Raw genomic sequence first — 23,137 nt, 5'->3', positions numbered from 1 at the left:
CACACCTTCTCTTGGCCCGAAAGGTGATCACACATAGTTGGACTATGTTGTATTGTTCATTAGAGGAATCAGTGGTACTTAAGGAGTGAGATATAACTATAGGGGCAAAATGGTAAATTGGCTCAACTGTAATTACGAGCATCTGTAAAGGGTCATCGTACTCATGATTGGTTATATCCAATGGACACAGAAATATATCTGTGGTAAGAAGAGTTCAACTGTTGGTCTTTAGTGGAATCACTGACAGTTAACGGATGGTAAATCTCGTGGCTAAAGAGTTTAGTCAGCTATTCACGTACTGTTGGAGCTTCGAGCCACAGGTCCATTAGGTCACCCAAGTAGCTCGGATAAAGTCGAGAACTAGTGTTTGGGTTAATTTGAAATGCTCAAATTGACAAGAGGAAGTACAATTATATATGATATAATTGGAATGGCTAATTATATATGATATAATTGGCTAAATGTATGAGATACATTATTTTGGAGGAAATTAGATATAAATATGACTTATATCAAATATAGGAAAAATACTATAGTAGATATATGATATCAAACTATAGGATATAAATGTAATATGATTATATTTATTAAATAAATTAATTGATTAATTATTTTTAATTAACCAATTTTTCACGTTTAGGAAATGGGATCGTGGGCACCAAAGGTTATGTAACTGGCGGGATATAAGTTGAAAATGATTTTCAATTTGTGAGGGGGATTGAGTCATGCAAAAAGAATCCTGCGCCCAATAGAAAACGTGAAAGACTGATCATTGAGAGCCTATACGATAGCTTCTCAGTCGTCTAATAGAAAACATGCAAAAAGAATCTCGCGCCCAATAGAAAACGTGTAGTTTCAGACGAGAGATTCGTCGGGGTGCTAGTAGATCGGTCGAATTCTTCCGCTGTCGTGGGTTCATACATTTGAAGATCGTCTTCCTCTGGTAATGAACCTCTTCTCTATGCTTTATTGTATACGGAGCATGCTATTGTTAAATTGTATTATGCATAACTATTATTTATAATGTATATCGTTTATATTCCGATCACTATGAAAAACGGAGCGATCTAAACCCGCTCATAGAATTCTCGGTTTTGAGTTCCTTCACCAAGTACCTCCCACTGAATGTTCTACCTAGGGGTTCATTAACCTAGACAATCTGGCTACTGATTATAATCTAAGTCATTTATTAAGTCTGCTAAAAAACAACTTTTGTCTTTGTAATAAAAAAAGTTCAAGTAGTCATAGTTAAACTCTTTAATGGATTGTCCTTAACTTGCAAGCGTGCATCAAATCTATCTAATTCACCTTTCCAGGTAGGTTCCCAGGTAGGGTGTTTCATTGCCATCAATTTAAATACCCCAGTCTAGACAAAACCCGCCTTAGACAAAAGGTCTCTTATAGATAGATTTGCTACACTTTAACCTTTTTATTATTGATTTTAGTTCTAATTTCATTTTATAACCTTTATAAAAGAAACAACTAAAACATACACTGTCACATAACGAGGTATTTATACGCTTATAAATATAACGCTTAATAAATAATGCATGTATAAATATAACTCTTATATTATATGATGCAGGAGCATGCACTTACGTAATTTAAATCATGTTTCTCTAAATCATAACACTTATAATAAAGAGATGATGCATGATCAATGCATAACCTAAGGTGGGATTTTTCTATATTTGCATACCATATGACATAAAAAAAAACATACATCGCATGTATAAAACCATAGATTAATGGACCGGGATGAACCTTAACAGCAACACTATTGAAAAGCACGCAATTTTTCTGTCAAAACCCATAGTGTTACAACGCTGCGTGCATGAGGCGCTCGCGTTTTTCATTTTTTCATCAAAATACGTAGCGTTACAATGCTACTTTTTAGCATTGCAATGCTACCCTGTATATTCTACAATTCTTGGCATTTTTACAATGTCAAGAATCCATTAATTGAACTTGATATTTCTAAAATGTCAAGTACTGTATTTTTCAGGAAAAATGCACAACTTCCGCTTTTTAAAATTAATTCTTGACTTTTTTTTAAAAAAAAAAAAATCACCTATTTCTTGACATTTTTTCATAAAAACGTCAAGTATTTAAAATTGCAAATATCAAGAAAAGGTGATTGTTCTTGTAGTGAACCCTTAAGAAAATAAAATGTTTGTATCGACAAACACTATATTTTTAAAGGAAGACCACATGAGAGATCATAAACCACATATCAAAGTAGTATTAAGTGAAGCTACTGAAGAATCAATAAGGGTTGTTAATCAAGTTGGTCCTTCGTCAAGAGTTAATGAAGGAGCTAGCACTTCAGGTCAGTCTTGTCTTTTTCAATCGTTGAGAGTGCCTCGACGCAGTGGGGGAGTTGTAATATAACCTGACCATGGGTTTAACTAAAAATCTGGTTGTCATACCAGATAATGGTGTTGAGGATCCATTGTCCAATAAACAGGCGATGAGTGACATAGACAAAGACCAATGGGTCAAAGCCATGGACCTTGAAATAGAGTCTATGTACTTCAATTCAGTATGAGAGCTTATACATTTACCTGAAGGGATCAAACCCATAGGATGTAAGTGGATCTACAAAAGAAAGAGAGATGTAGCTGGAAAGGTACAGACCTTCAAAGTTCGACTTGTAGCAAAGGGTTATACCCAAAAGGAAGAGGTTGACTATGTAACTTTTTCCCCTGTTGCTATGCTTAAGTCTATAGGAATTCTCTTGTCCATAGCCACATATTATGACTATGAGATATGGAAAATTGATGTCAAGACTACTTTTCTGAATAGCAATCTTGAGAAGAATATCTGTATGTCTCAGCCTGTAGGGTTCATATCTCAAGTTTAGGAGCAAAAGGTTTAAAAGCTAAATCGATCCATTTATGGGTCGAAATAGGCATCCAGATCTTGGAACATTAGATATGATATAACAATCAAATCTTTTGGTTTTGATCAAAATGTTGATGAACCTTGTATCTACAAGAAAATCATCAACGATAAAGTAGCTTTTCTAATACTTTATAAGTGCAATATCCTACTCATTGGGAATGATGTAGAGTACCTTATTGACATTAAGGAATGGTTGGCAGCCCAATTCCAAATGAAAAATTTGGGAGCGGCACAGAATGTACTTGGGATCCAAATCATCAAGGATCGCAAGAACAGAACGCTAGTGATGACATGCAGAAATGCATGCCATCTTAGTCCTTTTACTTAGAATTATGAAGGTTGTTAGGCAGAATATGCGGCAATCATGTTAAGAATTCATGAGAAAAAAGAGTTTGTGTCGATCAGCATGATGAATCTCAGTTAACCCATTACTTTGCATTAATTATACATTCAACGTTCTATTTTTGTAGCTAACGCAGGAAATGAACGCAAACGCGGAAACCAGACCACCGCATAGACGACCGCATGCGGAGAAACTCTCCATCGCAAGGCAAATGCATCGATCAACACATGAATGTTGCGGTAATCAGCCGTATGCATCCATCACATGGGAGTTGCGCTCGTCAAGCGATTGTGGTCATCATGTAGAGTTGTGATATTAAGTGAATGCGGCCATTGAATGATTGCGGCTACGCGACAACGCAAACTAATGGGATCAACACAAGGTAGGTGGAATGAACGCATCAACGCATCTACCTCGAGAAAATCCAAAGTTGATGCTGACATTTCACCTACCACGCCGTTGGTGGCAGAGGTTCAGAAAGGACTAACGCGTCGAAGGTCAGACTCAGAGCAGTCCAATTAATGTTGTCGGCGATCCAAGCTCTATAAATAGAAGCCGATGAGTAGAAATTCAAGTTATCCAAGGTTTTCGCCTAAGGCAGATCCTTGTGATCCAGACAAAATGCATGAAAAGACGCTGAGAGTTATTCACCTCCTTCATCCATTTCGAGTGACGACCGAAGCCTTCGACTGGAGCTAGATCTCGAGAGAGTCAGCTCCTCCGCCCATCCATGGCACCACCGGCAGCCTTGACGCACATCCGCTGGGAGCAAATCTTTGCTTCCAGCCGGTCATTTCCTTTTCCTTTCTTTTCTCATATTGTATTGTATGACATTTTGGAATTAAGAAATTAATACAACTTGTTTTCAATACATTTCTCTGTTTCCTTCAACTCCATGTCCATCTTCTTTGCTTAGCATCTTTACTTTCATTGCAATACTTAGTGGGAGTGCTTGGGTATTGCATACTTAGTCACGTGGATTAGGAATATGAAGCATGTAGCAACCCACCGAGAGGTGTGCGTTGCGCGAGTGTGTGAGTAACCTTATTTGCTTAGTGTGAAGCTGCTGCAACGCCTGTCTATAGGCTAACGCATTGCTTGTCTATAAGTAAAGTCAACAACAATCAATTGCCCGGGAGGATAAATGGTTGGACGCATTAACCAATGTATGCGTTGTTCACTAGGGATAGTAACAACCTTGTGTCAACCAAGTTCATGTGATTGTCTTGTAGTATGTATACTTCATTCGCCCATTAGGGATACTCGGGAGGGTAGTTTAAGGGCAGGATCTAGGCTTGGGAAGGTCAGGTCAGAATTTAGGCTCGGGAGAGTCAGATTAGAACGCATAATACAAGAGATAGGAGCTTAGGAATAAGCACTGTTTTCTATTAACCCGTCGCATGCATCCTAGAGATAGGATATGATTGAGTGCGGTCACCTTGCTTTTATGCATTTTGCATCATCGCATAGGACAAGAGTAAAGACTTAGGAATAAGCTCTATGGACATTTTGTATTCAACACATGCGTCCAAGACTTAGGAGCACTGCATTTGCATTGGAAAATGATTTGTTGACCATGAGTGTAGCATGATTGCATTGGCTTACATTGACTAGGGTTGCCCTCACAGTCACTCTTAAGGGTTGCAATGAAATCATCTCCGCATTTTTATCTATTTTCCCACACATTTATTTCATGTCAAGGTTTGTCACATCTCTACCTTTTATGCATATTCTCATTGCATTGTCTGTTAGATAGGAGTAGAAGTAGGATTAACTTAGCAACATCCCCTCCATTCTTTTATTTATACCGCCACATGCACATCACCGCAAACATATAGTTACAATTCCCTGTGTTCGACCTCGGATTACCCGAGAAATTTGCATTCGCATTATACTTGGCATGAGCGCAATAAAACTTGTGGCAGGATGCATGGTCATCGCATACATTCATTAACGCAATATCATTTAAACGCATGACTATTAATGCATATCTTAGGAACATGCATCGCATAACGCGTCCATGGGATTTTGGTTGTCGAGTAAAATTGACTTCTAATTTCCCGCCATCAAGCTCTATCTCAACTTATATCAACAAAATGTTGACTCGATATTCGATGCAAAAATCTAAGAAGTATTTATTACCTTTCAGGCACGAGGTTCACTTGTCTAAGGAACAGTGTCCTAAGACACCTCAAGAAGTTGAGGATATGAGACATATTCCCTATGCCTCAGTTGTGGGCAGTTTAATGTATGTTATACTCTTCACTAGACCAGACATTTGTTATACAGTGGGAATTATCAGTAGGTATATCAATCGGATTGAGGCAAAAAAATCTCTTCAAAGAAAATATTTTATCCATTTGACCTACTCCCTACTTCTCTACTTCGTGGGGCTAACCAAAGAGAACAATCAAATCTAGGGTTAGACCACTAGACAACGGTTAAGAACATCCTCTTGTATCTTAGGAGAACGAGAGACTACAAACTGATGTATGGAGCTAAGGATTTGATCCTTACAGGATACACCAATTCTGATTTCCAAACTAACAAGGATTTTAGGTAATCCACGTCAAGATCAATATTTACTCTAAACGGAGGAGCTGTAGTATGGCATAGTATCAAGCAAGGATGCATTGCAGATTCCATTATGGAAGCTGAGTATGTAGCTACTTGTGAAGTAGCAAAGGAAGCAATTTAGCTATGGAAGTTCCTAAGTGATTTGGAAATGGTTCCAAATATGGACTTGCCCATCACCTTATACTGTGACAACAGTGGGGCAATAGCCAACTCTAAAAAAATCTCGCAATCACAAACGAGGAAAGCATATTGAGAGGAAGTATCACCTAATATGAAAAATTGTGCAAAGGGAAGATGTGATTGTCACAAAGATTGCCTTAGAGCACAACATTGTTGATCCATATACGAAGGCTCTCAGCTAAAGTTTTTTAGGGTCATCTAGAGAATCTAGGTCTACGAGACATGTACATTGCAGAATCTAGGGTAAGTAGGAGATGTGTAATGTGTATACGGATGCCCTAGTTTATTGTATTTAGCATTATCCCACCTTTTAGATTGTCTATAACCCCACTGACTAAAGTTTTAGTTCAAGTGAAATTTGTGGAGTTTTATGCCCTAAAACTCGTAGATAGTAAATGTTATTAATTGACCTTCATCAATAAAGAGTTATAGATGTTAAATTAATAAATGTTATTGTTTGTATTGTTGTTTATTTTGTCTTAATAACCCTAAATCTAATAAATTAACATCCAAGGTTGTCTTATGAGTCTTGAACTTATGTGAAGACATACAGGGATCAATGTTCAAGATACAGCCTAAAGGGTCTATAGAATAGGGATAAGGTTGGGTACCTTATCCTAGTAATACTATGGTTACGACCCTCTTTGTATTTGATACAAATATAATGAACTAACGTGTTCGTGTAGGTGATACGTGAATGGGGGTATCCTATGCAATGAATTTGCATAAGACTAGATCGCGAAATAGTAACCACTAGATGTAACACCGTTGACTAGTCAGGTTTCTATTTCAATAGGATGACTTAGGCGACTTAGCCGTAATCTTGAGTATATCATGAACTCTTGTTTATGAGAGATTATCCTTTGATTTATATGGGTAAGGGTGGCCAGTTCGTCGACCAAATATGCCTACCAATTTGGGGACAAGACCGAGTGGGAGCTAGGAATATAATAATACAAGATGAAATTCACTCCTTCCCGCCTTAAGGATAAGTATATGGATATTCCCTTAAGTGGTGTCTTCGGAACTTAAACAAAGGGCCCTACCCTCTCATTGGCCTGAGAGAGATTTCTGTTTATTGGTTTGACCATAAACAGGTTGTTTATTAGAGAAGCACTGGTATTTAAGGAGTCAGAGGTAACCTAAGGGTAAAATAGTAATTTGACCCAGTTGAAGTTACAAACACTCGTGAATGACTAACTTGCTAGTGTTGGTCATATTCATGGACACAGAAATATATCTATAGTGAGAAGAGTGCAGTTCTGGGTTTTTAGTGGAGTGTACCCACAATTAACAAATATTGATTATTTGATTAATGAGTTTAGCCAATTAATTTCATATCGTTGGCACTTCTAATCTACAGGTTCACCAGGTCTCCTCGTTAGCTCACTAGAGGATACTTAAGAGGGATAATTTGAATTATTCAAATTAATTTGAGGAACATTAATATATAGTTAATTATGGATATGATCTATAATTAAATTGGAAAGTAATATTTGAATAAGATTCAAATTAATTAATTCAAGTGAATTATATTCATAAAGAATTAATTAATAGAGAAGTTTTGCACATATGCATGCAATGTTTATGATAATTAAATATATACATTAAATTGGATTTAATGTACAACTTGTTATTTAATGTGCAAATTAAAATTAAATAAGTGTTATTTAATTAGGTTAATTAATTAAATAAATGTTATTTAATTAAATGGATTAATTAATTAAACAAGTGTTATTTGATTAATTATAGAAAAAGAAAATATTAGGAAAAGGGCTTAACCCTTTCTCTATATAAAAACCTCCCTATGGCCCTTTAGGAATACACACAACACAATACATAATAGCATGGTGTTATTGTGCATAATTTTTTCCCTAAGCCATATATAAAATCTTCTCTATTCTACAAAACTCTTTTCTCCCCTCTTTCTCCCAATAGTTGGATACCATCTATCCCTCTATTAGAATCCCAGATGAAAACCTAGAGAATAGCGAGGTTACTCTTGTGGTAGTGTTCGAGATTGCTCAAGAAATTGTTCGTGATCAAGATCGTTGGAGATCTGTTCATTGGAACTAGGAGAGGATTGTTCGTGGCACTTGGGAATCTACAAAGGTAAGAATCGTTCTAATATTTTCCCTAAAGCATCCTAATTTATATGTTTATATTATGTTTTAATTCAATGATTACGTTTATGTAAAAATTGAATTACGGGATGCAATGCATTCTAACCAAACGCTTCCATTGCGGGATTCAATCCCTTCATTTTCTTTCCTCCCGGCTATTCAAGCATGAAGATTGTCGTATGTATAATGTAAACAAATATCAAAATAAATTGGATTTCATGTCATATCAGAACCATATGAAAACTAAATTAACCAACACAAACCTAAACAAAATCAAAATAAAAAACCCAAACAATTTCAAGCAACAAAAAAAAATTACAGACGACTTGGGCAATTTAAGGGTTTTGGTGCGAGGAACTTTGACAGGTTGGAATTTTGGTAGCTAAAAGTCTAGGAGTGACAGTAAATATCATAACAGGGTTTTTTGTATGGATAGCCCTTTTTGGGGCCAAATGAAAAATGGGTACTTTTTTAAATTGAAAGAAAAGTGGTCTTCTGTTTGCGCCAAGTGAATTTACCCATTCGGTCCTAAAAACCATTCGCGTGTTGCAATTCATAAGTGTTCTTGATAGTTGATACTCGATCATAGATGTTTGATGCTCTACGTTCTATGGTCTATGTGTATATGCTCTATGCTATATACTCGCTACTCGATCCTCGATACTCGGTACTCAATGCTCGATGCTCTATATTTTATGCTTCATTTAGAAGCTCGCTCTATGTTGTATGCTCTATGTTTAATTCAAAAGTTCACTCAATGCTCGATGCTCTAATTTTCTATACTCTATATTTGATACTCGATGCTCTATGCTCGATGCAAAGAAACACAAGAAAAAAACAACAACAACAAGAAATGCAAAAAAAAAACATAGGAAAAAAAGGAAGAAGAAGAAACTCGATAGGAAAAAACGACGAAAAAAAGGAAAGATACGAAAAATGCATTCAAGATTAAAGTAGTAATTTCACACAATAATGCCATACAAAAGGCTAAAATTCATTGATTTAAAAAACATACCCATTTTCATTTGGCCCTAGGTCATCTATGCCATTTTTTCCGTCATAACATAGGGGAGAGAGAGAGTTTGAGGAAGAAGACCCAAGGTGAAATTGAGAGAGATTGAGAGAGTGAGAACTTAGGATGAAAGAGATTGTGGGCATTCAACATTAATTTTAAAAGTTAGGTCAATTTTTGGGTTAGGAAAAGGGTTATTTGTGCAGTTAACCCCATTAAGATTTTTTGTACAAATGACTCTTTTTTGGGGGCCAAATGAAAAATGGCCTTTTGGTTATGTTAGCATCCTGTGAATTTACTCATTCAACCCTAAAACTCATCTGCGTGCTGTGATTTATAAGTTTTCTCGATCCTCAATCCTCGATCCTCAATCCTCGATCCTTGATGCTTAATCCTCAATACTTGATGCACAATGCTTTGTTATATACTAGTTACATGTTACTCTATCCTCGATACTCGATACTTAATGCTTCATGCTTGATGAATTACACTCTATGCTCTATGTTATACACTAGCTACATGCTACTCGATCCTCGATACTTTAGGTCCTATGTTGTATGCTCGATGCTCGATTCAGAAGTTTACTTGATACTTTAATGTTATAACCTCTATGTTTGATGCTCGGGAAAAGGGAAGAAGAAATGCAAAAAGAAAAACATAAAAAATAGGAAACGCAGAGAAAAAAAGGAAAAAGAAAGAAGAAGAAATTCAAAAGAAGGAAAAAGAAAAAAACACTGCAAAATGAAGAAAATAGTTAATAGTGAATTTAGGGTTGTGGGAATTTTAAAGAAGTAATAACATAAGCCGAAGATCAATTTTCAAAATGATGGACGATAGTCATTCTTCATTTGTGCCTATTATTTTGGCCATCTATCCCTCTTCATCCAACCGGAGCCAGTTCGTCGGCTGTCGCTCTATCTCAGACAAAAACAGTAGCCGTCTCCGACTCCCATTTCATGGATGAAACTCAAATGGGTATTTCAAAAACTGAGCTCCCAGCTTCCTTCTTGGGCCTCTTTTCTAATCTCCCCTTTCAGAAACCAATTCCATCAAAACCCATTTGCAGAAACCTCCTCAACATTCGTCCTTAACCATGTAGACCCAAGCTTCCTTCTATCCATTTGTGGAAGAGAAGGGAATCTCCATTTGGGCTCTTCTATCCATGCCTCCATCATCAAGAGCTTCGAGCTCTCCAACCATGATAATGGGGTCGTCATAATGAATTCTCTCATCTCCATGTACGAGAGGTGTGGTAAGTTGCCCGATGCAGTCAAGGTGTTTGATGAAATTCCCAGAAGAGATACTATTTCGTGGAACGCGTTGATTGGTGGGTTTATGAGAAATGGGGAGTTTTGTGTTGGTTTGAGCTATTTTAAGGCTATGTGTTTAGTTGATGATTGTAAATTTGACAAAGCTACTTTGACGACGATTTTATCTGCTTGTGATGGCTTGGAGTTGTGTTGCATTATTAAAATGATGCATGGTTTAGCGTTTTTTAGTGGGTATGAGCAAGGAATTACTGTGGGAAATGCTCTGATTAGTTCGTATTTTAAATGTGGATGTCTTGATTTGGGGATGCAAGTTTTTTATGAGATGGGGGAGAGAAATGTGATTACGTGGACGGCTGTGATCTCTGGTTTGGCTCAAAATGGGCGTCACGAGCACAGCCTGAAGTTGTTTAGGGAGATGATGAGTTGTGGCTCTGTGGAGCCGAATTCTTTAACTTATCTGAGTTTACTCACTGCTTGTTCTGGTCTGGAGGCATTAGAGGAAGGATGTCAAATTCATGGTCTTATTTTGAAGTTGGGGATTCAGTCAGATTTGTGCATCGGAAGTGCTCTGATGGATATGTACTCAAAATCTGGAAGAATTGGAGATGCTTGGAAGATTTTCGAGTCTGCCAAGGCACTTGATATGGTTTCATTGACTATTATGCTTGCAGGGTTCACACAGAATGGATGTGAGGAAGAAGCCATTCAGATCTTTCTGAAAATGTTGAAGATGGGGATCGAGATTGACGAAAACGTCGTTTCCACTGTTCTCGGGGTGTTTGGTGCTGATACATCTTTGAGACTGGGTCAACAAGTTCACTCGTTTATTGTCAAGAAAAACTTTAGTTTGAACCCATTTGTGAGCAATGGGCTTATAAATATGTACTCCAAGTGTGGAGCACTGGATGAATCAGTAAAGATCTTTGATAGGATGCGAGAGAGGAACTCGGTGACATGGAACTCCATGATTGCAGCGTTTGCCCGACATGGAGATGGCTCGAAAGCTCTACAACTATATGAGAATATGCAACTGGAAGGTGCAAAGCCGACCGGCATCACATTTTTATCATTACTCCATGCTTGTAGCCATGTCGGGTTAGTAAAGAAAGGAATGGAATTCCTCGAGTCGATGACAAAAGATCATGGGATGAATCCAAGGAGCGAACACTATGCTTGTGTAGTTGACATGTTGGGTAGGGCAGGACTGCTGTCTGAAGCTAGAAACTTCATTGAGAAACTGCCTGAACAGCCAGGTTTACTCGTGTGGCAGGCATTGCTCGGCGCCTGCAGCCTCTATGGTGATTCTGAAATGGGGAAATATGCAGCCGAACATCTGTTTTTGGAAACTCCGCACAGTCCAGTCCCATATGTTTTGTTAGCCAACATATATTCTGCTGAAGGGAATTGGAAGGAAAGAGCAAGGACAATTAAGAAGATGAAGGAGGTGGGAATGGCCAAGGAAACTGGTATAAGTTGGATTGAGATTGACAAGAAAGTCCATAGTTTTACTGTTGGAGACAAAATGCATCCACGAGCTGAGATCATTTATGGAGTTTTGATGGAGCTGTTTGTACTCATGGTAGATGAAGGGTATGTGCCAGATAAGAAGTTCATCCTCTTCTACTTGGATGATAACAGGAGGGATCCAATCGACAACGGCCATGTTGACCGTCGAAATGTCATAGAAACCGAAGTTGTTTTGAAAATAGTTGGATGTAAATTTTAACCTCTGTGCATGCCAATTACCATTTGACTATGCTCACTTTAGCGAGGTTTGTTTTTTTAGAATATAGCATATTTGTGTTCCTACTTTATAAAAGTTTTGTAGTTTTAGAATAAAAGTTTGGTTAAAAGAAAAAAAAAAATTGGGTTAAAAAATACTTTTTGTCTTAAACTTTCATAGAAGTAACAATTCAGTTTTTAAACTTTAATTGGTACCGACTTAGTCTATATACTCTAAAATTCGTAACAATTTAGTCTATTTACTTTGAAATATGTAACAATTTAGTCCATATCATGAAAATTCTCTTCAAAATTAGGTGACAACTTTTATTACATAATGACAGTTTTTATAGTTAATAAAAAATTAATTCCAAATCAATTTATTGATCTATATGTGAAAATTTTCATTAAATTTTAATAATATTTTTCACAATAAATATTCAATCATTACAAATGGTAAAGTATAAGGACTAAGTTGTTATTTATTAAAGTACGTAGACGAAATTATTACACATATAAAAGTACAAGGACTATATTATAGCTTTGGTTTTAGAGTGAGATGATATATGTTTGGGTCGTCTCTAATAGTATACTTACACTTAAACATTACTTCTAACTAAGACTTATTTAATGGATCAAAACTCTAATAATAAATGTTAAACTACAAATCAAGCTCTGAAACTATGAGTAAGGATGAAAATATTAGTGGGTATGTTGATATATCCATAAATTGAAGGGTTCGAAATCAAATTAAATATTCATGCTCGTAAAACCTAAAAATGTCTTCTATTTTATTCAATATGAATATGATTACTATGAATAATATTCATAACTTAATTATTAATCTAAATAAATTTTGTAATTTTTGTGACTTATCGAAGCATTCGTTGATATATCCATAAAATTAAAATCTCAATATCGATATCGGCATCGACATTTTAATCCTCAACTATGAGGTATGTGTCGATCTGGTTCATAAACTTCTAGATTTACAAATTCCACCCTTGAAATTAGAATGGAAAAAAAAAAATCACTAATCTAGAAGAGATAGGATTGAAAGCTTCGTTCCACTATACATAAAATTTGAATATTTATATTTAATTCATCAATTGTTTTTAAAAAAATTTATGGTATATTAGATTCAAAATTCAGGACCTTGGAATGGAATCACTTTTTGTAAATATTAAAAAGAAATTGAAGGGTATGAAAATTCTTATATATATAATTTAGGCATTGAGGAACAATCAACCATCGGTGGAAGGCCAATAATGGAGGCCCTGTGTTTCTCTACTACCATTCTTCCATTTCGAAAAACCATTAGCTCTTTCAATGACACTTCCAATTTTCCCTCCAATTCAAAATCTTCCATTCTCTTCCCTTCCTCATCAAGCTCTCGATTCATAGCGATTTGCAGGCAAAGAATTGAAGGAGAAGACGCGCCTCTCTCCGGTGTTATGGCTGCTTATAGATTGCTCGGCGTCGACCCAACCTGCTCTGAATCCGAGCTCAAAGCCGCTTTTCGAGCCAAAGTACTGTTTCTCCCTTCCCTTCGCCGCCTTGATTTCTCTCGTTGCTAAGCGAATTGAATTGTACTGTCTAGATTTCTGGTTGGAGATACATTTGAGTTTTCGGATTATGATTGGGGAATGGAGTGATTGGCTATTTACGTTAATTTTTAGAATTTTTGTTTTCTGTATTGATTTTCATTTCGGCTTCTGATTTGTGACCGTATAGGTGAAGCAATTCCATCCGGACGTGAATAGAAATGGGAATGATTCGGATTCTATGATTCGTCGAGTAATTCAGGCGTACGAGGTAGCTAAATAGCTATGCTAAGGAGAAAGTTGTGTTGTGTTGTTATCTCAATGCTTAATGTTATTTCTTTAGTAGGATGAACATTATGGTAATCATCATTTATGAAGATCTTAATTTGATTGTTATCTCCTCGTGCTAAACATTGTAGAATTCAGAACTATTTTCTGTTGTTTCTGTGCTGGTAGGCGAAGCAGTTTAACCTGCTTACTGACTTATAAGGAGATTGTCGATCAACTTTCTTTATATCCTCAAATAACTTCTAGGTTTTTGTTGATTTGCTTTGAGTGATTTGTCTTGCAGTCCGTAATCAGTGAGAAAATGTGTCTAGAAGTTTTAGAATGATAAGTTTTGGAGAGAGAAATTAGTGAGAAAGTGTCATTAAATATTATTTTGGCTTGTAATTTAGACTTTAGTTCACTTTAACTCATATAAGATTCATTTTAATCTCTATACTTTCAATTTTTGTTCATCATTTTGAAAGTATAGGACCAAAATGAACAAAAGCCAAAAGTATAGGACCACAAAAGTACTTGTTTGATTTTTAGTCATTCTCTTTCTTATAACTTTTAGACTTCCAGTTCCACCATAAGAGATGTTGGAACTATTTGTGATTTGAGGGCCAACTTGTTTAATTGTTTTGTCAGCTATGTTGTTGTCAATAATGAAACTCAACAATGACTATGCTCTGTAAAATATGCAGATGTTATCCAGTTACAGCCGAACAGAGTTCATTGAGAGGTATCGTAATGCTTTTGGTTTTGATTTCAGGGTGTATAGAACTTCTTAGCTTCTTGCAATATACATCATAGAATGAATTGTGTAAACGTCCATATGCTTGGAAGGTTCAGGGGAATTTTTTTTTGCAAATGAAGGATGCTATGTAATATCTAACAATTTAGTACTTTTTACTCAAATTCTTCCATATATTAGGGGTTAAAATTCCATTGTTGATAATTTGAGCCTTTGACGTGGTTTTATGATTTCAAGTTCATTTTTATCATTCTATTTGGTAATATATCTATTATTCATCGTTTATGAAATCTTCACTATTGAACATATGTACTCAGGGAATGTTTAGATCCTTTTGAGAACCCAGAATGTGAAGCATTTGATGTCTTTGTTAATGAGTTCCTTTGTGTTGGAGAAGGTACGATCTTTGCTCCAACTTATGAATGTTCCAGTGTTATAGCGATGTCCTTCCCACTTATTCCCCCTCACATGTGTTGTCATAATAATATGCAGGCTGCCCATATTCTTGTGTAGATAGAGCTCCCCATGTCTTCACTTTTGCTTCTTCCACCGGGACAGCCCGGGCCACGTCTCAAGGTTTGTTCCGAGTGATAACGCAACTATAATTTCAAATTTGGGTGCAAACCAAAAGGCTTATGAGATGTGTATCAACCTAACGATGATATCTCAATTTATTACCTGTAATTAGGACATGGTGAGGATTATCAGGTTCAGATTGCAGTTGGCCAATGCCCCAGAAGCTGTATACATTATGTAACACCTTTGCAAAGGATCATTCTGGAAGAGCTAATTGACAGGTAGAACAATTTTCCAACTTAGATGTTTGGAGTATAGAAAATATTAGTTGATTCATGTTTGAAGACAGCCACTTATTATTTATACGAAGAAAGATCATAGTTTGTGCCCCCTTTTTCTCCTTTAACTTTTTGGTAACTGTAGTTTATCCTTGTTCGTGTAGTGCCTTGGATGTGCCTTATGATAATTCCGCAGAGGCAGATTTACTATATTCTCTTATAGTGAAATCAAAATTCGAGAATAATCGATACAAAAAGCCAAAGAGGGAGCCGAAGGCTTCATCAGAACAAGTAGATTGGTATTGAAACTTGACTTACAGTCGAGTGCTGGCATGAAGCAAGCGCAGTTGACGAAATACATCAACAACGTGGTTTGCCTCTACAAGTGTAGAAATCAGAAATATCCTCAATATTTGTGTCGTACACCATCTTGAGCATCAAAGTTAATGAGAGAATGCCACATTATAGGTGACAAAGGTGATTTCTATACGTTCATCTATTAAAGTACAGCCTCTGGATTTTCACTTATTAGTTTAGGGTAAAATCAATTTATATTCTTTCAACTTTAGAGGTTGGATCAATGAAAACCCTAAACTGACAATTATATCCATTTAAATTCCAATAAGTGAATGAATTTAGACCATTCCTTAGAATTTCATTTTAAAATCATTACTTTTTGTGGATGTATAAGACTTCTTTAAACGGATTAGTATAAACTACAGAAAAATGCTAGAATCAAATGAGTAGTATAAGTTTTTCATCTATTTACATTAATTTTTCTCTATTTATTTAGAAGAAATTACATAATAACTTTTCTTGCTACTTGAGTGATATTTTTTATTTTGGAGAATAATAATTTTAATTAAATGATTTTGAGCCGTCAAGTGAAAATGGCGATATATGACTATCAAAATTTTAAGGATATAAATTGATATTTGCTTTAATTTTTAATACAAAGTTAAAGATACTTCTCTTCAAATTTGGATTTGTTATTCTAGTATTCTAGTCTGCATATGATTCACTTATCAATGTATGAAAATTTGTTGAGAACATCCGTAGCAGTAAACTGGTAGCCTATGCTTGTAGCTTGATTATCTAGTTAACCTCAACTATTTTTATCTATTATTTTTTACTTTTTGGTAAAGAACTCATCTATCAAGGAACTAGCCTCTTCTTTGGTTTCTGGAACTAGTGATTAGAGTTAAGGTAACTCATTAAAGACAGAATAGATCGCATTTGGAGTTCATAATATACAAGGACCCATGAATTGTAAACATATCGAGGAAACTTGCTCTGCTTATTTTGAAATTGCCTTCATGAATCGGGTTAATGAAGAGAGAACTCCAGCTGCTTTGTCCAAAAATGACGGGTCCTGGTCTGACTCTGCTACATTTCCAAATATTATCTGCACAAGATTCTTGTACTTACATTAGTGACCAAACTAATCTCTTCTCGATTTGAGAATCACTATAAGATTGAAATTGTGAAAGCTCCACAATTAAGTTACCTAAACAATCTATATATTTACTTCTGATCATATAATGTGAGGTAAAGTGGAAGCAGATTAGTAATATCATTAGTAGACAATGTGAAAGCTCCACAATTAACATATGCTAATTTCTCAGGTAACTGACCTCGAGGTCTCCAGCATCTGGACGGCTTATTAATTCTTTGGCTAGCAAATATCTGCCAGGCCTATCTTTGTCATCATAGAACACTTTCCATAACCTGGTCACAGATTGCAAAGAGGTCAATCACATCTTGGAGGAAAAAAAAAAAAAAAGAAAGAAAGAAAGAAAGAAAAAACCCCAAAAAAGGTAGAAGAAGAAGAAGAAAGTGGCTGGAGAAAATTCAACCATAGGTATTTGCAGTAGGATGCTACATTTAGTGGCCTGGTCTTTGAGTTTGATAATTATTTCACATTGATGGTTCCCTTACTTGCATTGCATGTAAGATAGAGCATAGTATTTGATTATATTCTTAAATTCCTTCAGGTCATACAACTAAAAAGTAGTCTGGACCACCTGGGTTGTTCCTATATAACTGGAACAGGTTTTTCTTCATTCTCTAGAGCCTTGAGAAGGCCAGTGAGCGCACCAGTCAAATAAAGGAAACAATCAACTTAGCACAGTGAGTAGATGATTTAAAGAATCTTGTAAGATGTTTTAATCTCCTTACCCAGGATAAGCTCTAAATACAGCACCAGATGGCAAAGGCCTCATGGAGTAGACTGTTGTAAACGTGCTGCACGAAAAAGAACAAAATAGAGGGTTGAGTTGCACAATTCCTTACCTGAATTTAAATGACCAGTTACAAAGTTTAGAGGCTCTTATAAACGAGACTTCATCTCTCCTTGACAACTACTATGTATGAGGTTAGGCATTTACTTCATATTAGAACACTTTACTGAGCTATGACGGTCGTTTTTTTGTAAGCAACTGTTTCCCAAGTAAAATAACCTGGACTTGTATTTTTCATATTGTTGATGTCTACTCAGACCTAGGCGTAGATGAAATGTATTCTAGATATAGTGAGAGTTTTGAAATTTACCTTAAAAAGTATCTTCTCAATTTTCGAACATTAAATCCAACCCCTACATCTTCGCTGATGAGACGAGGATTCCACATAATAAGAGGCCTTGGCTGTCATCAATAGGAAGAAGGAACCAGTCCATTTGATTCAGTATACAAGTGAAAACTGTCAAGGTCCAGATATATGTAAATGATCTGATTGATCTACAACACTTTCGGAAATAATAGACTTCCTTTTCTTGTTATGTTAGTGTGTGTTAACTCAATAAAGATAACCTAACGCATATTAATTTGAAGTTATGTGGTTTCATCATGATTGCAGATCTCCAATTTTGGGCATTGAGTATCAATGATGAGAAAATTTTGGAAGAGACTATTTCAACAGCAAATAGAACAATTCAGATTTTTACCGGATCATCCGAGAGGGCAGCCGCAATTTTCTCCACATTTTCCAACATCTGGTAATCAGGAACAACCATAACAACTATCTCATCCACACTATCTACAGGTTTTCGGTCGCTTAAGCTGAGAATGACAACCAGATGTCATTACGTTATAATTGTATTCAGGCCGAAAAAGAAAATATAGAATCTGATTGTGCAAGCCCACTTTAGCTCAACTTCTTAGAGTACACAATTTATGTGGAACATATTGTAAACAAGTTCACTTAAATGGTGGCTAGAACAAAACTATGATAGATAAAGATTCTATCCAATGTGTGACAGATATATTTTGCGTTAGTCTCAAGTTCTCCTTCAACCGATATCAACGGTGTTGGTGATGGTATTTTCAAGGTTTTTCTGATAAAAACTTATAAAAATTACTGGAATCGTATGTCATATGGAACTTACCTGGAAATTTTGAAGGAAGCATCTTTCCATCGATATTCTAGAAGCGCAGCGGCTCCAGCATCTGGAAACACAGCTTTAACTTTCTAGCAATTAAATTTGGATTACTTAGATATTTATAATAAATTAACTCGTAACAAACATCCTAAGAACTTCAAAACTCCACTGTTTTCTTTGGTTACTTCTGTTGTGCGGTCTCACATCATATTTAATTTTATTGTCACGAAATAAGATTAATAGTAATCTAATACAGTCCATGGTATAATATATTCCAACTGTTCTTCAAATTCAATCCTTGATTAGTAAACTGTAAACAGAGCCTGGAGTGATATTTCCATATCCTACTTACCTCACATTTTGTTTCCTCAATGAGCGACTCCAAGAAAACTCTTGACAGTTCCCAAAGTTCAGCCTGAGCACCTTCATCATCCAGAAACTGTAGCTGAGGGATAAGGAGCTCAACCTGAAAAGAATATGCAAGAATAAAGAGAGAGAGAGAGAAACAAATGAATTTGGTTTCAAACTTAGTCGTTGGGGATCAAGGGAGTCAGGAAATCTCTCCAGATCGGCCTTACAATGGGTAGGCCTTTTCGGAGAATAGTGGCAACTGGACCTCGATACCCCGGTTAAAGAAAAGGGAAAAGAAGAAAATAAATTCGGAAATGGTGAGCAAGAAAAAGGCTTTTCAAAGTCCAACCAGCTTTTAGCCAGACAGATTTTGTACTACTTGGTATAGAGGTGAATATGGGTACAAGAAGAAACATGGAAATTAAATCATAACCATTTCTTTCTCTCTGTTTCACATAGGAAGAATCTAAATTTACACCAAAATGCTACAATGGAGATTTCGCTGCAATTTGGATGTGTCGAGCATTTCAAGTTCTTTCATAATGTTTGTGGCATAAGGTTTCTCAAGGATTAGCATAAAGAGTTTCATACTATTGCTCTTGATCCTCCTGAAGACACAAACAAACCAGCAGCTTCACCAGATTGCCTGACTGCTCCCTCCAAGTCTGAAGGCAAACAGCTGAAAATGAGAGTGAAAACATTGAGAAAGCCTTGCATTCACCAACAAAATGGATATCTTAGCTGCACAAAAGATAAAACAAGCAAAAAGATGTCCAACACTGTTCCTCTTTTCGCTTCGTACGATTCAGAAAGTATTTCTCTTGCAAACAAATATTAGGTCTCTGGCTGATTTGAACAATTACAACTCCTACATGTTTTCCCTTCCCTTTTGTAAAAACACGCGAGCTTTGAATTCAACCAACCAAACAGAGATGGTAATGAAGAGAGAAAAAAATTGGGAACAACATCGTGTAGATAGCCTATTAAAAGAATTGATGACATGTTCCTTGGAAATAGCCATATAGCCATATCTCTTTTTCTTTTTCCTTCTTATACATGTTAGTGTTCGGTTTAGCTGAATAAAACTCATAGAATATTAAATTTTAGGTAGGTGACCACCATGACTTGAACATATTTCCTCTAAGACCTTTATTTAAATGATACTCATTGACACTAAGTAAACTCATGGTGATTGGCAGTGAAACAATGAAACAAACAATTAGTTGAAGCCTTATTTTGATTTCTAAGCTTAAAGTTAGTTCTTTCTTCTAATCAGAGAATCATAAAGTCAACTTCTTCTATCATGCTTATGGTCTTATTCCCACTTTGGGAGACCACAAAGATTTTAATTTATTAAAATTCCCTATCTAGGAAATTGAAGTGAACATAAGAAAATTACTACAAGAATCACCTTACCGTCCAAAACATCTCAGTCCTCTACTTCAGGATCACTCCTTTAACTGAATTCCCACTCCAAGACATCCACCATGGTCAACCCATGGGGTTAACTGAACTTAGCTATTCATGATTCAATCATAATCCAAAAGCATTTTGAGACTATCACCCTAGAGACTTATAGGTCACAAATCCTCCATTAGCATAAAAAATAAAAAATAAAAATTGTGGCAAAATATTAAAAGAGTAGTTGCCAAATATTAGAAAGGTTCAAGAAAATGATAGAATCTAACCTTCAAGCACTATAAAAGGAGTCTAATACTTTGTCCTAGTTAGAAGCACTTTAAGCTCTAACTCTAGTTACATTTTCTCTTATATTCTTTAGTTTGAGAGTGGAATTGAAGAGTGCAAGTAGTACAAAAGCCTCAACCTATCACATAGTAGATTTCTTTTCGGTTGGCCGTGATTTTTCTCCAAGATTTAGAGTTCTCCACATAAATTCTTGTGTTTCCTAATTTTATTATTTTGTTTTAATTTCTCATTCATTTTTTGTTTATTCATGTAGTAGGAGGAGGAGGTTTTTCCTAACAAAAACCACATTTCCATTGGCTGGGTATCAATCATTTAATCTTCCATAGCTCTTCATTATATTAAAATAACCATCTAAGTGCTCAAAATAAGTGTTTGAAATTTGGATGCGGAATGAACTTCTTCATGTTGAGCCTAAAAGCAACTTATGATTCAACAAGTTAAAACCACAAGAGAATCTTTCCATGATTAACTATAAGAGATTCAGTAAACAAATATTGAGGAGGAAGAGAAGAAGAAACCTGTCATCTTCTTCAACCTCTTGACTCAGCTGCTGTTGCAACGGCGATGATGGATTGGCTTCTAATACATCATCCTGGGGAATCTCACCTTGAAATTTCTCGAACTTAGCACGAATTTTTGAAACAGACCCATTTTTGGTGGATGAAATTTGGGGGAAGACAGTGAGGGAAGTTCGAGGAAAAGATAAGGGAAAGTGTGTGGATGAGGTTGAATTGGATATTAGGAAGGAGCAATGGCGGAATGAAGGATTTGGGAATGAGGAAGCCATGAACGAGGTAAGCTATTTCTGCTCCAAATTGTCAGCCATAGAATGAATTCACTCGAAGTTCTGGATTTTTTGTGGTGATGCTAACTGGTAACCTTCAAATTTAATCATCGTTTTTTGTGGGTTACTCTCAAGTCTTATGCTCCAAATTAGATAATATTTATTATAAATCATGCATTATTTTAGATTCTGTTTAATTTTGGGTTGTTTTTCTATTTTAAAGTAATATATATATATATATATATATATATATAGGAAAAATTATTTTTAGACACCAATTTGGAAGAATAGACACGTTTGGTCTTCGAGTTTCGAGAATCTCAATATTTTAAAACTGAGTGTGTTTTTATGTTTTATGTTTTTAAAAGGTTGAATTTGTAATAATAGGTTTAAAAGGTTTCTAAATCAATTTTTTTTTTAATTATTTCAAACAATTATAATACATTTTGAATTAGAAAGGTAATTTCAAAACATTATCTTTTCTTTCCAAATTACTTTTAATATAAAATATCATATAATTATTTCAAAGGCTAAATTATATAAAATATTCCTAAATTTTGTATTTTGTGTAAAAAAAAATATCCTTTAACTTTTAAGAGTTTCAAATATATCGTTAATCTTTCAAATGAGTTCAAAAATACATTTACGGTTAGTTTTGGATACCATTTTACTTCTCTATTTTCCATCTTTTTTCTCACTTCCCTTCTTCAATATCCTCTTATTCTCCTTTTCGTTAACTACTTAACACTTATTTATCTAAAATAAATAAATAATAAATCTATACACTTTAGTTAAGGTATGTAGACTATAATAAAAAGAAAGATAATAAAAATGAAGTACTAAAGTCTCGTTTGGCAACCATTTTGTTTTTAAAAATTAAACCAAAAGATACTACTTTCACCTCCAAATTGTTTCCTTTGTTATCTACTTTTCATCATGGTTTAGAAACCAAACAAAATTTTGAGACATAAAAAAGTAGTTTTCAAAAAGTAGTTTTTGTTTTTTGAATTTGGCTCAGAATTTAGAACTTAAGAATGATACAAATCATTATAAGAACTGTCGATGATATGGGCTTAATTTTCAAAACAAAAACCAAAAACCAAATAGTTATCAAACGGGACCTAGGAGATCTTATCTTAAATGTTTTAACAAAGTTGTACATTAGTAGTTGAGTATGTATTAATAATCAAATACTTTATTTTATTTGACTATTTTATCGTTTTGGTATGTTTTAGAGGGAGTTTTTTATTTTGAAATTTTGTGAGATTTTTTAGATTGTATATTTTAACTTCAAATTTTGGTTTTATTTTGGTAGTTGAGAAAATTGGTGTAAGCTAAGTATTGAAAATTTTAAAGAAAAAAAAAAGTATATATATATATAAATTGGGGATATTTATATGATTTGTTTTAAAATTTGTTCTTTTTGAC

At 35.2% G+C, this 23,137-nt stretch overlaps 2 protein-coding genes and 1 long non-coding RNA gene across 3 annotated transcripts; 2 read left to right on the top strand and 1 right to left on the bottom strand.

Annotated features, from left to right (window-relative positions):
* Window positions 1-9,948: 9,948 nt before the first annotated feature.
* Window positions 9,949-17,309, top strand: LOC120069355 (pentatricopeptide repeat-containing protein At3g05340). The gene is made up of 10 exons (XM_039021100.1): window positions 9,949-12,073; window positions 12,314-12,315; window positions 13,454-13,661; window positions 13,867-13,947; window positions 14,648-14,685; window positions 15,015-15,094; window positions 15,190-15,273; window positions 15,386-15,494; window positions 15,656-15,968; window positions 17,117-17,309. The coding sequence occupies exons 1-9, from the start codon at window positions 10,100-10,102 to the stop codon at window positions 15,795-15,797; spliced, it is 2,718 nt and encodes a 905-aa protein (XP_038877028.1). The 5' UTR covers window positions 9,949-10,099; the 3' UTR covers window positions 15,798-15,968; window positions 17,117-17,309.
* On the bottom strand, window positions 16,645-21,855 carry LOC120069353. Its single transcript, XM_039021099.1, has 9 exons — window positions 21,444-21,855; window positions 19,810-19,897; window positions 19,220-19,333; window positions 18,874-18,956; window positions 18,433-18,547; window positions 18,042-18,133; window positions 17,670-17,735; window positions 17,126-17,219; window positions 16,645-16,896 (listed from the first exon to the last, which is right to left on the bottom strand). The coding sequence occupies exons 1-9, from the start codon at window positions 21,710-21,712 to the stop codon at window positions 16,789-16,791; spliced, it is 1,029 nt and encodes a 342-aa protein (XP_038877027.1). The 5' UTR covers window positions 21,713-21,855; the 3' UTR covers window positions 16,645-16,788.
* LOC120069356 lies at window positions 17,728-18,378 on the top strand. The gene is made up of 2 exons (XR_005479516.1): window positions 17,728-17,865; window positions 18,345-18,378. It is a non-coding gene; the product is annotated as an uncharacterized LOC120069356 (long non-coding RNA).
* Window positions 21,856-23,137: the final 1,282 nt, after the last annotated feature.

Source organism: Benincasa hispida, unplaced genomic scaffold, assembly GCF_009727055.1.
Source record: "Benincasa hispida cultivar B227 unplaced genomic scaffold, ASM972705v1 Contig32, whole genome shotgun sequence".
In the NCBI taxonomy this organism is placed as follows: Eukaryota; Viridiplantae; Streptophyta; class Magnoliopsida; order Cucurbitales; family Cucurbitaceae; genus Benincasa; species Benincasa hispida.
The sequence above is the reverse complement of the archived record's forward strand: the minus strand, read 5'-3'. Positions and strand labels throughout refer to the sequence as shown.